The 13,928-nt window shown below is 41.5% G+C and overlaps 1 protein-coding gene across 10 annotated transcripts in view; it reads left to right on the plus strand.

Annotated features, from left to right (window-relative positions):
* Positions 1-13,928, plus strand: part of TTLL7 (tubulin tyrosine ligase like 7) — a 228,900-nt gene that overhangs the window by 103,249 nt on the left and 111,723 nt on the right. For all 10 annotated transcript variants that reach the window (XM_056815426.1, XM_056815425.1, XM_056815428.1 and 7 more), the window contains exon 10: positions 13,391-13,485. In XM_056815426.1, the coding sequence (XP_056671404.1) occupies positions 13,391-13,485 (95 nt within the window). The remainder of the gene's footprint in view (positions 1-13,390; positions 13,486-13,928) is intronic.

Genomic DNA, 13,928 nt, shown 5'->3' on the forward strand with positions numbered 1-13,928 from the left:
CAGCTTTAATTTGCTTCTTGTCAGCATAAATAGGAGACTGATTTATCCACCGTCGTGCCTGGTTCACAGACAACCCATGACACAGGGAGCTTCTTCTGCATTTATAAATATATACACATGCAGACATGGCTGGCTCTCTACTGATGAGTGAACTGACATAAACCCCCTTCCCCAGGCCCCCAGCCCTAAACCCAGCACCAGGGTTTTCAGTGTTTCCCAGAGCAAAGCAGCTAATAAGTCACTGTCTTCGGGTGAGGGATCTTACTGCATTGTTACAGTGGAGAATGTTTGCATTTTAGAAAAGAACCATTGCCTTGGAGGAAAGAGCTCAAGGAATGACTCCTTGATGTTGTGGTACCAAGACAGGGGAGCTGTTTTTGGTCAGGCTCATCTTCCCTGGTATCCCTGCAGCCATCTCTCCTCGTAGAAGCCGTCCTGATTGACGGTGAAGTTTGGGGTTTCAGAGCTGAAATACACACTCAAGGGGGGCTCATTGTAAGTTTACCGGTTTTGCTGACAAATTGGTTATGGCCTCTTAGCAACAGCTACATCTAGGCTGTACTGCTTGACCAAAGCCTTAAGCTCAGTTGCCTGTGAGTGAGAAAAAGATGATGTTGATGTTGACCATTGACATGAAGCAAAATGAGTCTTTTTCAGTTAACTAAAGTCTTCCTGAGTTCAGGGCAACTGATTGATGGCAGTTGTCAATTCAATTTAGCTCAATTCAGCAGGCATTTGTACAAACCTGGGCTAGTGTGTGTGTGTGTGTGTGTGTGTGTGTGTGTGTGTGTGTGTGTGTGTGTGTGTTGGAATTGGAACAGCAAAAAGAGAGACCCTGAAAGAGTGAGATCCATAGTTTGGGGCCAGCAGCAGACATTTCTATGGGCTAGTTGTGGGAGAAGAGAGGTTAGGCTTGTATTGGTCAGTGACTTATAATTTTTCCTATAAGCGATTGCAAGGTTTTGGAGCAGAGAATTGAGGTAATAAAAGCAGCATCGAGAGAGGTTTTTTGAGCAGTTGGTATCCAGCTAGACTGGCAGGGTAGGAGAATGAAGACAAGACTTGGTGGTGAAGAGGCAGCTATTGCAGTAATCCAGCAGTTGGATGTAACACAACTGGAGATTAAGAGAGCAGTTCTTGATCACAATAATGCATTCATTAGTGACTGTTTACCAAAGGCAGATGGACACCACAAATATGTTTGATCACCTCCTTTCCTCAAGACAGCTGCCTTTTATTGCTCATTCAGGATTGGAAAGCAAGAGGGGGGAAAAAGGCAACACATTCCAAATAGAATATAAGTTATTTCGGTGCCTGCTCTACAATATAAGTACTTGACATAGCAGTCATTTACTATATTAAGAAAAATGACAAGGCAAAGAGGCTACAGCCCCCAAATTTAGGCTCTTTTTGTTGTTGCATTGTTGTTTTGCAGGAACTTTTTCTGTGGAAAATATTATTTGATTCACTTCTTCAAGCTTTATTAAATTCCTACTCTGCACTGTGTTGGCAATGCAAAGGCAAGAAAACCAAACACTAAAAATAGTCCCTGGCCTCAAGAAGCTTTTAGTCTAACTGAAGATTATAAACGGATCTATAAACAATCAATAAATATAAGATTCTTTCAGGAAAGAAAGAGCAGTGGGAGTTTTAGGGCTCTCAGTAGACTATTGGTGAGGGGGGGGTGTTGCAGCTGAGGCTTGAAGGAACCTAAAATTTATAAGAGGTGGCATTAAGGAATGAGGGAGAGGGCATTATAGCTACTTGGGTAAAGCTTTTCAAAGGGTTGCATGGAGGGAATCCCTATTTATGGGAAGGAAAGTGATCTGTCATAAAATAAGATTGTGTTTTTATTTTTTAAATTTTCAGTGTCAAATTCTCTCTCCCTTCTTCCCCCTTTCTCCCACTCATTGAGAAAACAAGAAATACAGTGCCCATGAAACAGGTGAAATCATGCAAAATATACTTCCATATTAGTCATATTGAGGGGAAAAAGAGTAAAAAAAATAAAGTGAAAAATATGCTTTATTCTGTTCTCAGAGGCGATCAGTTCTATCCTCTCATAAAATAAATTTTAAAAGGCAGACCGGAGGTCAGATTTGGAAAGGCTTTAAATGCCAAACAAAGGAGTTTGGATTTGATTCTTGAGGCACTGGGGAGCTGCTGCAGGCTTTGGTCAATTCCATGCTTGGGAAGATTAGTTGGATCTTTGAAAGGAGAGAAACTGGAAACCAAGAGTGCAATTAGGAGGCTATCCCAGTAGCCCAGGCAAGAGGCAATGAGGACTTGAATAAAGGTGGTAGCAGCTTTGCTAGTGGGAAATAGGGGACAAATACAAGGATATTGCAGAAGAAGAATAATAAAACTTGGCAACTGATTGGATTTGGCAGGGGAGGGCTAGGGAAAAGGGGTGAGGCTCAATCCTGTAACAAGCATTTATTAAGCACCTAATGTGTGCCAGACACTGTGCTAGTTGCTGGGGTGGTGGAATAATTTTTTTTATGGTAAGGTTATAAACTAGCATGCAAAGGGTTTAGATGTGAATGGGAGGTGAACTGTAGGCAGTAGCTTAGGGGTAGGGGGTAGATAGCAAGAAGGGTCATGAATACATACATCCAAATACAGGCATACATTTTTGAGGATGGAGGTGATCTGAGCATATGGGCAGGAGACAGTAGATAAGGAGAGATTGAATATAAAAGATAGATAGGGAAAGAGTTGAAATTGTAGTGGATGGGATCTGCTGCACAAGTACTTGGACTGGTCAAGGAAAAGAAGGGCCATCTGTATGTAGCAAGGGAGAAGAAAGTGATCACCACTTAACATATAATTAGCCACATCCCTTTTTTGGTAATGATACAGAAATAATAGCATCTGTCACCCTCTCCCTAGAACACCCGTCTTCTACCCCATCCCCAGCTCACAGTTTTAGACTACATAAAATTCCAGCTTGCACTTGAATGGGGGAAGGAATGAGAACATGAGATGCCAGGACATATTTATATGCCTGAAAGGTCATGCTGGAATGGAAAGACCACTGGCTTTGGAGTCTGAGCACCTGGGTGTGAATTCTGCCTTCCTTGGTGATTCTGACCACCTCCTTGGCTTTGGGCGAATGAGTGACTGATTTCTCTGTAAAAAAGAGTGACTTGGGTAGGTGTTCTCCAAGACCACTTCCATCTCTCTGATTTATTTTTTCATGAAGCCTTCCCCAGGATAAGCCATCCTTGCCATCCCATCACATGTCAGCTCCTCCTCCCCCTCCCCTGTTTGCATTTATCAGAAACACTTGACTCCTCAGGACTTCTAATCTCCCCCCTTCTCTGGTTCCAGAAACCAGGCTCATTTTGGGGCTTGCCCTTTGCGCCACTTGTGTGGGGCCCCAGCCCCTGCCTAGCATGCGACACCTTACGTCCCCTCCTGCCTCTGCTTGACATTCTCCAGTTTCACCTTTTTGCATGGAGCCCCTCCCGCGCACACCTGTCCCTGCTCTTCCCTTCTCTGCCCTAGCTGGCTTAGCTGTCCTCTCCCCAGAAGAGGTGGGCGAGGGCCTGGGGCCCTGCTTGGGGACTGGCTTTGGGAGAAGCTTCCCAGCCAGCCTCCAGGGAAAGGACTTTAGAAACCAGTTAACCAAACAAACGTGTGTGTGTGTGTGTGTGTGTGTGTGTGTGTGTGTGTGTAAGCATCCTCCCCACAGACCTCTCCATTAGCAACATAATTGAAAGTTAACTGAACCTTTTAAAGGCTCTTTAGCACTGAAATCCTGAAAATAGACCCCCCCACCCTTAGCCCCCATTAAGATTCATGACACCAAAGTTTGGAAAGATAGTGAGAGAAAGAATCTTCATTTTCTAGTCACTCTTTCTTCAGCCTTGATTAATTAAAATAACCACAAAAATATAGCCACAGCAGCTCCTAGCTCTGGCCAAATCAACATTGCTTGGATCAGTGAGAAAACTGGAGGAAAGTGGTTTTTTCCAGCAATTGCTAGCTGTGCCCTATTCAAAGACCTTTGGCGCCACCAAGTGGAAGAAAGCAGAGATTGTGGCTTCATTTCTCATTCCATTCCTTTCACCGATGGAAGTACTGAAAATACTGGAGATAACATTTCTGGAAATTTCAAAGCCCAGGGGAAAGGCCAGTCCCTTTCATGTCCTTCCCTGCCCCCTTGCAACTCCAGCAAAATGTTGGGAAAGTAGAGATAGACATAATGTTTTGCCTTGATGAAATGTTTTTAAGGCACTCAATTAATTTAGCTATCAGGTGGAATAGTAATGTTGAGACGGCCTTGATCCCAAGACAATCATATTTCATACACTGCATTTAATAGTATGGTTTATTCAAATGAAATTTGCCAATACCTTCATAAAGGCATTACGTTTTGTTACAAATGGAGCTTCAAGCTATTGGAATACAAGGATCGAAGGAAACCCTTTAGTTTTGCCAGGTTGGGAATCAGAGAAGAAAAAAAAATGAGAAGAAAAGAAACAAGAAATGATTTTGAAAAGCTGTTATCTTTCCTCAGCACAGTGTCCTTCAGTGTCAGGCAAGTAGAAGAATCTGTCCTTGGGAGGGTGAGCAAGGCTCTGGGCTGCAGAGAAAATCTCCTGAGCCCCGTCCTCTGCTCTTGGGCTCATTTCCCAAAGCCTTCCTTTGCAGGAGCTTCAACTCAGTTCTGATGTTTTCTTTTTGATCATCTCAGTAAGCTCTTCTGCAGACAGATGGTGGGCCAGGACAAACACTGGTACCTTTGAGAGTGTCCAGTGATTTCCTTGCCCACATACTGGTACTTTGGAGAGTGCAGACCCCAAAGATGTGTCAGGCTTTTGGGGGTGGGTGGGGGGAGGTGAAGTGAAGAAACCAGGGGCCAGAGAATCTCTAGTGCAGCAGCTTGCCAGAACACTTGCTTACAGACCCATCCCAGAGCCACCTCTGGCCATATTTTGGTGTGATTAAAATCAATCAAAAAGCACTTATTAAGCACCTTCTATGCTAATGGGGCAGTGAGGTGACGCCATAGTGCAAAGGGTACTGGACCTCAAGCCAGGAAGACTCACCTTCTTGAGTTCAAATCTGGCTTAGGCAAGTCACTTAACCCTGTTTGCCTCAGTTTCCACATCTGTAAAATGAACTAGAGAAAGAAAAGGCAAATTTCTCCATTGTCCTTGCCAAGAAATAACATTCTGCAAGTGCTACTTGTTTTGTGAGACAGGTATTGGATTAAAAACTAGAGGATATGGGATATGGGGTCAATTCTGACTGCCATTTTCTGTGTGATTACAGAAAAATCATTTCACATCTCTGGGTCTCATGAATACTCATCTGTAAAATGGGAGGGTGGGGTGGACTTTTCTAGTCCAAGAGCTATGATCCTAAATACTAGGAAAGTTTTCATTATTTTCATTTATCTTCTGCTTTAGATTCTTGGGTCCAAGAAATTTATACTGTCTGAACTGGCTAACAGCAAAATTCTTTCCGTTTCCTTATTAAAGTCTTGTGTTTGGAGTATTAAATGCCTATGTCTCCTATTTCTTCCAATTTGTCACTGCCTCAACTTCAAGTAGATAGTAACAAACTTTGGATTGAGGCAAATGCTGCAGAAAGCTGTCTGACCCTAAACAGCTAACCCTGTCTCAAGAATTCTATTTTCTATAGAAGGAAAAGAGCTAACCATTAATTCTTGAGGGCACAGACATTTCTGGAAATCCTTGCCAGGCTTGCTGAGAGCCTCTGGGAGAGGGTGCAGTGGGTGGGGGGGGGGGGAAGAGTGCTCTCTTTTAGTGATCTTCTATTTCTTATATACCAGGTAAATTATGGGGCTTTTAAAAAATATCTCCTTGAATGTTTGGCTACCACCATGAATATACTGATAAACTTTTTCTATGTTTGCTTTGTGGAGTAGAAAAAGCAAGAACCCTAGTTAGAGTCAAGGGAAGAAAAGATTGGTAGCTATTGAGGGATTGGAATGAAATTGGCTTGCTCCTTCCTCTAGGAATAATTTTGGAAGCCAAAGTGTAACTGGGCACTCGGAGCCAGTTTTTTCCGTCTGTGTAAGTTGATTCTCCTACTAGTATATTAAACTCCAAAAGAAGATCCATATTCCCCATTCCATTCAGTCCTGATAAACTCTATTTTTACAGAGCCTAAAATTATCAGTGTAGCCTTTGCAATTTAACTCTTAGTGACCAGTTCCCTGATGTGTCTGGGGGAAGAATTGAGAGATCGTGAGCCTAAGGAAGGTTCGAACTTATGGAGAGAAAATTGGTCACTTGTGTCTGTTAATGCAGGGGCAAGCTCTGGTAGTCGGAGCAGATGGAAAGGAGGAAATAAGTCAGTGGGAGTCTTGGAAAAGCTATGAAGCTGTGATATGAGGGTTACCTTTTAATCCAGGCTACCCCAACACTCAGCCCCAGCAGAAGGGGAAGATGGGCAAGTCGTGATGCCTTTCAATCATTGCTTTTTCACTTAACTCCCATATACAATCTTGTGGAAACTGAAATACAGTTCTGGGTGTCACAGAAGGACACTGGCAAAGTGGAGCAGGCTCAGAGGGGCCGTGAGCAGAATGCTGACAGGCATGAAAGCCATGTCACATGAGGAATGATGGGAGGATCAAGGGATCATAGATTTGGCCTGCTAAGAGACATTGGAGACCGTCTAGTCTAACCCCCCACATTTGACAAATGAAAAACCTGAGGCCCCAAGAGGGGAGGTCGCTTGTCCAAGGTCAGGAGAGGAAGGGTGAACTAATGTGAGCATTTAAATAGAGTGTTTTAAGGTCTGCAATGCATTTTACATATGTTAACTAGTAACAAAATAGGAATAGAGCGTATTTAGACTGGAGAAAGATGGGACAAAACTGGTTGTCTTCAGCTGATTAAAGGACAGTCCATCCTGTAGGGAAGAGATTGCCTAATCTGGTCCTGGCCCTTCCCTGTCTTGGGGGCTCCAGCAGGAATAAGTAGAACAGCCAGATAAAAGGGAAATTTTGGTCAAGCATAAAAACCACAAACAAGTCAAAGAAAGAAAATAAACTTCAGCTTTCTAAAGATTATCCCTGGAATCAGCTACCTTTGGAGGCAGTGAGACCTCCATCACTCTTAAGCATTCATGTAGAAGCTAGATGAATGGACATATGTCTTGAGAGGTGATAGAAGGGACCGTTCCAGGTGGCAGGTTGGAATAGATGACCACCGAGGTTCCTCCTTACCCTAAATTTTATGATTCTGTTACTTCTGCACATATGAGATGATGTGGTAGAAAAGCTAGCTTCTCGTTAGTCTCTTTCTTTGGTTACCAGGCATAACCCTTGTTGGGCTCACCCTGATATTTGTACTGCAGAAAGACCAATAATATCAACCTTCCTCCAAGACAGATAATTTCTCCTACATTCATGGCTCTTTTCATTCCTGACTCCAGGAGACATGAGCCCTATTTTTGAGGTTCAGAAAGTTTCTCTTTAAGTTCCAACTTGCTAATTAGACAAAGCCCAAATGCAAACATGTATAAGCATACCTATAACCATTCTAATTCCCTGAAAAAAGGTTGCCTCCCCCCAGTCCAGATACACACTCTCTTTATCAAACCTGCCCATTCTCCTCCTCCTCCTCCTCCTCCTCCTCCTCCCCCCCCACCACTAACCTTTTAGACAAAATTGCAATGTAAGTGTAGTTTATGTTCTTGTTCCTGCCTTCTCTTTGGTGGACCTCTTTCTCCTTGCCACAACCATAAAATCCTGAATGGCCCCAAGATCTTACGCCATGCCTCCCAAATCCCAAAGTTCATCACTTCCTCATTGGCACTTGGTCACTGTCCCAAGTTAACTAGTATAATAATTTAGTGGGGTGCTAATTCTTTAGAGTGACAGCGTGGCACAGTGACGAGAGGGCTGGACTCGGGAGTCAGGAATCTGGGAGTTCCCATCCTGCCTTTGGCACATACTGACTGAGTGAACCAGTCAGTCACCCTCTCACCTGGAGGGTAGCTTCCAGGTACCTCTGGCTGAGCAAGGACTGTAGACAGGAGAGGGAGTTTTCTATTATTGTGAATTAGAGTGAAATTACAAGTCCACTCCAAAAAACCCTAAACAAAACAAAATTAGGAGTAATAATTACTCTGGTAACTTTATTATAGAGTGATGGTCAGGATCAAATGAGATAATATATGGAAAGCATATTTTGAAATATGTAAACTTCATAAAATTTAAAACTTGAAAATGGAAGTAATAATTGTTGTTTATAGGTCTTGCTATTGATCATACTTTTCTTCCTACAGCTCCCTAACCCTGTCTGAATTCGACTTTATAAAGCCCAAGTATACTTTGTGTATCTAGGATCATTTATTTTTCAGTCTCTACATACATAGAGACTTACAAGGTGCCTTCAAAGTCTTAGTGCAGTTTTAAACTTAAAACTTGGAGGGCATCTTCGATATACACCCAGATAACACGCATTTTTTTTTCCCTTTCAAAGACATGTCGCTGAAGGGGTGGGGTCTATAAACATTCATAGGATCACCAGATCATAGATTTAAAACTCAGAAGGATTTTAGAGGTCATGTTATCCCCACCAGTCACTTTACAAATGAGGAAAATAACTCAAGAGAGTTGACGTGATCTTCTAAAGGTACCCGTTGGTAGAGGCAGATTTGAGTCCAATTTCCTCATATACAAGTACAGAATATCTTCTTCTATACTACCCTAATATATGTTCTAGAGGCAAAAGTAGTAGTATGAAATGAACTTGGACTGAAAGCGAGGAGCCTGGTTGTTTTGTCTTGGGTAAGTCATTAGTTTCTTGGGGGCTCCATTTCACAATTTTTGAAATAAGAGAATTAGAATAGATGATCTCCAGTGTTCCTTTCCCATTTCTGAAATTCACCTATAACAAAGCAGTTCTTAAGAGTAGCATCATATAAATCCACAGTATAATTTTACTCATTGCTGTTCAGGCCATCCCAAATCCCTTGCTTGTCTTTGTGCCACAGTAGGATAGTTGAGGCGTGATAACCCCTGCTGAGGTTGGAGGCTCACAGAGTTGCCTCAGTGAGCCTTGGTGAATGTCATTAGCATTCTATTGATGCTTTTCCCAGAGAAAAAACTTTTCATTCACCAGCCATTTGCAATTTTCCTCTACTTATTTCAAAATGAGAAAAGGTTACTTTAAGAAAAGGAAGAGGGACCAACTATCCTGGGATGTTGGGGCAGCATGACAGACACACTTAAGGTGCGATACTGTTTTCAGAAGGATATTCCCTTTTGGTGCATGGTAACTGGATCACTTAAATATACTTAGCCTGTCTTATAATGGCTGGATGGTACCATTTTACAGTCTTCTCTTCCCTCCTCCCACATTAAACTAATACATTTAAATTGCATTAAGATCCCAGAAGGATAGCAGAATTTTTATCTAGATTTTAAATTTTTGAGCTTAAGAAAAAAACCCTTCTGAATTTAAAATCTTGCCCTCAAGTCCTGGGAACTTAGTTCAGTAGTTCCTGTGCACAGAGACATGACCTATTAAGATGGAAAAAAAGGGAGAAACTTGAGTTTTTTTCTCCATTTGCCATTGACTAAGTATTTTAACTTTAAGAATTTCAGTTTCCCCAGTTCATGGTCAAGTTTTGCATATGGCATTTGGTTTGAGTTTGTTATTAATTTGTTGGCATCAGATAATGAATCAAGGGAAGCATGGGACCCTGGGAATAAGGAGATCTGAGGGCCAGTCTAAACTTAAAGATTTATTAGGATTCAATTCAACTTGACAGACATTTACAAAATGAAGTTAGCTATCTTTGCTGGGGAGTAGACTGAAAGATGGAACAGTACCTGACCTCAAAGTGCTTATGTTTTACTGAACAAAATCAACTGGGAGCAAATGAGATGAGTGTAAAATGCTGTGTAAACCTTAGGGGGTACACAAATATCAACTAGATATTTCTTACTCTTGTGAAAGGCAGAGTAAAACAGTAGATTGCTGCTCAGGAAGACCCAGATTCAGGTCCTATTTCTGAAACATACTGGCTATGACTTTGGGAAGTGCTCTTGGACTTTCAGGAGCAGAGAAGATGCCTACCTGTATGGATAAGATTCTACTCATATGGAGTACATATACGCTGAAATTCCCCTATCTGCTCATGGACTGTTGTGATTGTATCTATTCCCCACGTTGCAACCCCAGCCCCTCTCTTTCATCCTCTTTGTGACCTCTGACATGTCAGCTCCTCAAAACTATTAGTTCTTCCTCAGACCATATCACTCTTGCACTGACTATTTTTCTCCCCTCTCCAGTTTGACCCTCTTTAGTGAACCAGTCCAACTCCACACTGCCCTTTTCTCTTGAGTTCTTTGACCCCTTGTCTTATCTCTGATCTTGCCCTGTTAATCTTTAGCGCTGAGCTTCCTACTATTTACTGCCTGAGCTCCTGTTCTTGTATTGGGGAGATCATGAAACTGGGCTGACTGGGTCGAGGACAAATTTATGTCATGTAATCTCAACTTGGTCCTCACTGCTGCAAGGCAATCCTTTTATACTCTCCTATTTAACTCACTATCTCCCAATGGTATTACCAAAACCATTTCATTCTTCCTCAGACTTCCCTTGGCTCATCATCCCCCTATCCCATCCTCTTAGCTGAAAACTTTGCCTCATAATTCACTGAAAAAAAAATTGAGAAAACATTTTTCCCCTTCTCATCTTAACATTACCAGATACTGAACCCATCAGAACCTTCACCTCTGTCCACATAAAAAGGCAAACTCCTTCTTCTGCTGAAGTAAACTCCTCTCCCATTACAAGATCCCATTCTACCTGGCCTCATCCTGAAAAATTCCTCTTTTCTTTTTTTACTCTCATTTGTCTTCAGTTTCTCCCTTCTGTTCTGCCTAAAAATGCGTACATGCCTCCCTCATTCTCAAAACAACTTTCATTGGATCCACCTTCTCTAGTTATCAACCCATGCTTCGTCTCTTTTATGTGACTAAACTCCTTAAGAAGGCCTCTACAATTGATGATGCTTCTTGATTTCCTTTTACTCTCCCAACTCCCTCCATGCTGTCTTCTAACATCATCATTTAGCTCTCTCCAAAATTATCAATGTATTAATGCCAAACCCAATGACCCTTTCTCAGTCCTTGTATTTATCATCCTCTCTGCAGCCTTTGATACTGTCAATCACCACTTTCTCCTGAATGCTCTCTTCTCTCCAGGTGACATTATCTTTTCCTGATTCTTCTCTTAGCTTTTTGACCACTCAGTCTTCTTTGTTGGATATTTGTCCATGTTATGCCCACTGACTGAGTATCCCCTAGGTCCTTGTCCTGAGGAGTTCTCTTCTCCATCTTTATTATTTCATCTGGTGATTTCATTAGCACCAGTGGGTTCAATGATCACCTCAATGCTGATGATTCTTGCTATCTAATTTCCAGTCCTGTATCTCCAGCAGTCTATTGCACATCTTAGACTGGATGACTCTAGAGGTCTTAAATTCAGCTTGCCCCAAACTGAACTCATTATCTTTTCTCCTCTCCCTAACTTTTCCATTACTATGATTCCACTATCCTTCCAGTCACTAAGGTCCAATGCTCAACTCCTTATTCTTTCTCACTTCATATAGATCCAAGTCCTGTCACTTTAAATTTGGTGGCATCTCTTGTCTTCACCTCCTCTATCTCCTCTGATACTGCCACTGTCCCTCTATAGACCCTTTCTGCCTTAAGCTTAGAGATTTACAATAGCCTCCCTACCTCAAGTCTTTGCTGAGGTCCAGCCTTCACTCAGGTTAAATGACTATGTCCAAAGCAGAGGTCTGAGCATGTTAGCCCCTCTGCCCAATTTCATAAATTCTAGTGGCTCCTTATCAACACTAGCATTAAGTGCAGAATCTGACTTTCAAAGTTCTTCATTTCCAGTCTTCCAGTGCCTTACCCACTGCCACACACTCTGAGATCTTGTGATCCTGGCTTCCTTGTTATACCTCATTCAAGAGCAACATCCAACCAACTGTGTGTATTTTCACTGACTGTTCCCCATGCCTAGAATGCTCTTTGCCCTCATCTCCATCTCCTGGTTCCTCAGGCTTCATCCAAATCCCCCCAAACCCCACCTTCTTCTACAGGAAGCCTTTCTCATTCTCCCTTAATTCTAGAGTGTTCTCTCTGTTGATACTCTCTAATATCTCGAAGACATCTTATTTGTGGGTAGTATCTGCCAGTTTGTTATTTCTCCCATTAGGCTGTGAGTACCTGGAGAGCATAGACTGTGTATGTTGCCTTTGTTTCTAACCTTAGGACAGAGCCTGAGACCTTCTAGGTACTTATTAAATGCTTGTTGACTGACTTGAAGTCTGTTTCCTCTGCACAATCACAAGTCTCTTGTATTTTGAATTGGTTTAGCTCACCTTGCTCTTCTGAGTCTCATTCTTTTCATATGCAAAATGGAGTCAGCAACTGCCTGTGTCCTAGAAGGTTCATTCTAGCTCAAACATTTCTGTGATTGTATTACTTGGGGCAAATGACTTGACCCCTGTGTTTCTCATCTGTAAAAATGGGGAGTTGGACTTGATACTTTCGAGGGGAAGGATCCACCCGAACCAGTTTCCGTAATATCAGAAAATCAGATTGAAAGCAAAATGGCAAAAACTTATTTTAGTTTCCCACCAAGCACTTAAAAGAACTTTTGCAGGTTATCATACAATTTTCCTTTTCACCACCAGATGGTGCTCTCATATCATCATCAGGCAAATTGCTGAAAATCCAATTTTTTTGTTTTCTGAAATCTTCAAGAAATTGGAGAAAGAAAGATCTGTTTAAGGGAAAAGTGAAATCAAGAAATTTAATATTAAAGACAGCATCAAGTTAGCAGGATAACAAAAAGAGGGGATACCCTGTATGTATAATAATTAATGGTGTAGTGGGAAAAGTGTTGAAGTTGTATTCAGAAAATGGGTTGAGATTCTGTTTCTGTTATTTGGAAGCTAAGCTGTAGAATCTTGGATACATCACTTAACCTCCCCTCCCACTCAGTTACCCTCCAATCTCAGTTTCCTCTTTTAATAAAATGAGGGAGTGTAGATTAAATGTTCTTTTAAGATCCTTTCCAAATCTAAATACTCCATCTGTGAATTTTCACAATACTATATTAGTAGTTGTGGCTCCTTTCATTTAACCAAAGGTTATGTGTGTTATGAGTAAACTCTTCCACATTGTTATGAAACCCTATTCTCTGATATAATGACATTTATAGCTGTGTTCCTTTGGATTAGCTGTTCCTTGTGATGTTTCACCTAAAGTGTTTTGAAAGAACCAATTCGTTGTTGATGCTTATGCATACATATATATATATATATTCATTGATACTTAACATACAACTTCTTTCCCCTTTGCCATTTTCAGATTAATCGAGCCCCTAGCTTTGGAACTGATCAGAAAATAGATTTTGATGTGAAAAAAGGAGTGTTGCTCAATGCTCTGAAGTTACTCAACATCAGGTAAAAAGATCTCTTTCACACCAAAACTTTATTTCTTTTTCTTCATGGCACAAAAGAACATATTCACAATTGAATTCGATTTGGAGTAGCTCTTCACTTTCCTAAATCTACAATCCTTAGATTGTGGTTGTAAACTGTTTATTCCATCTCATTACCAACTTACCCTCACCTATTGCATTGTCACAGTATTTTTTCCCCACGGGATTTCAGTGCCTGTTATTGAGTGACTGATTATGTTCATACATAGAGTTATATAAAGAGAGGAGAAGAAAGTACGGATAGGGAAAAATAACTTTCTCACTTAAGTAAAACATAGAAGAATGAAGGGGACGTATGACTAATGAAGAGAACACTTGAGATGGTGGCGCATGATTGTTGTGCCTTCAAATGCTTGAAGATGTAGTGTGCAATGCTACTTTATACTGTATATGGCTTGTTTACAC

This window comes from Monodelphis domestica, chromosome 2, assembly GCF_027887165.1.
Source record: "Monodelphis domestica isolate mMonDom1 chromosome 2, mMonDom1.pri, whole genome shotgun sequence".
Classification (NCBI taxonomy): Eukaryota; Metazoa; Chordata; class Mammalia; order Didelphimorphia; family Didelphidae; genus Monodelphis; species Monodelphis domestica.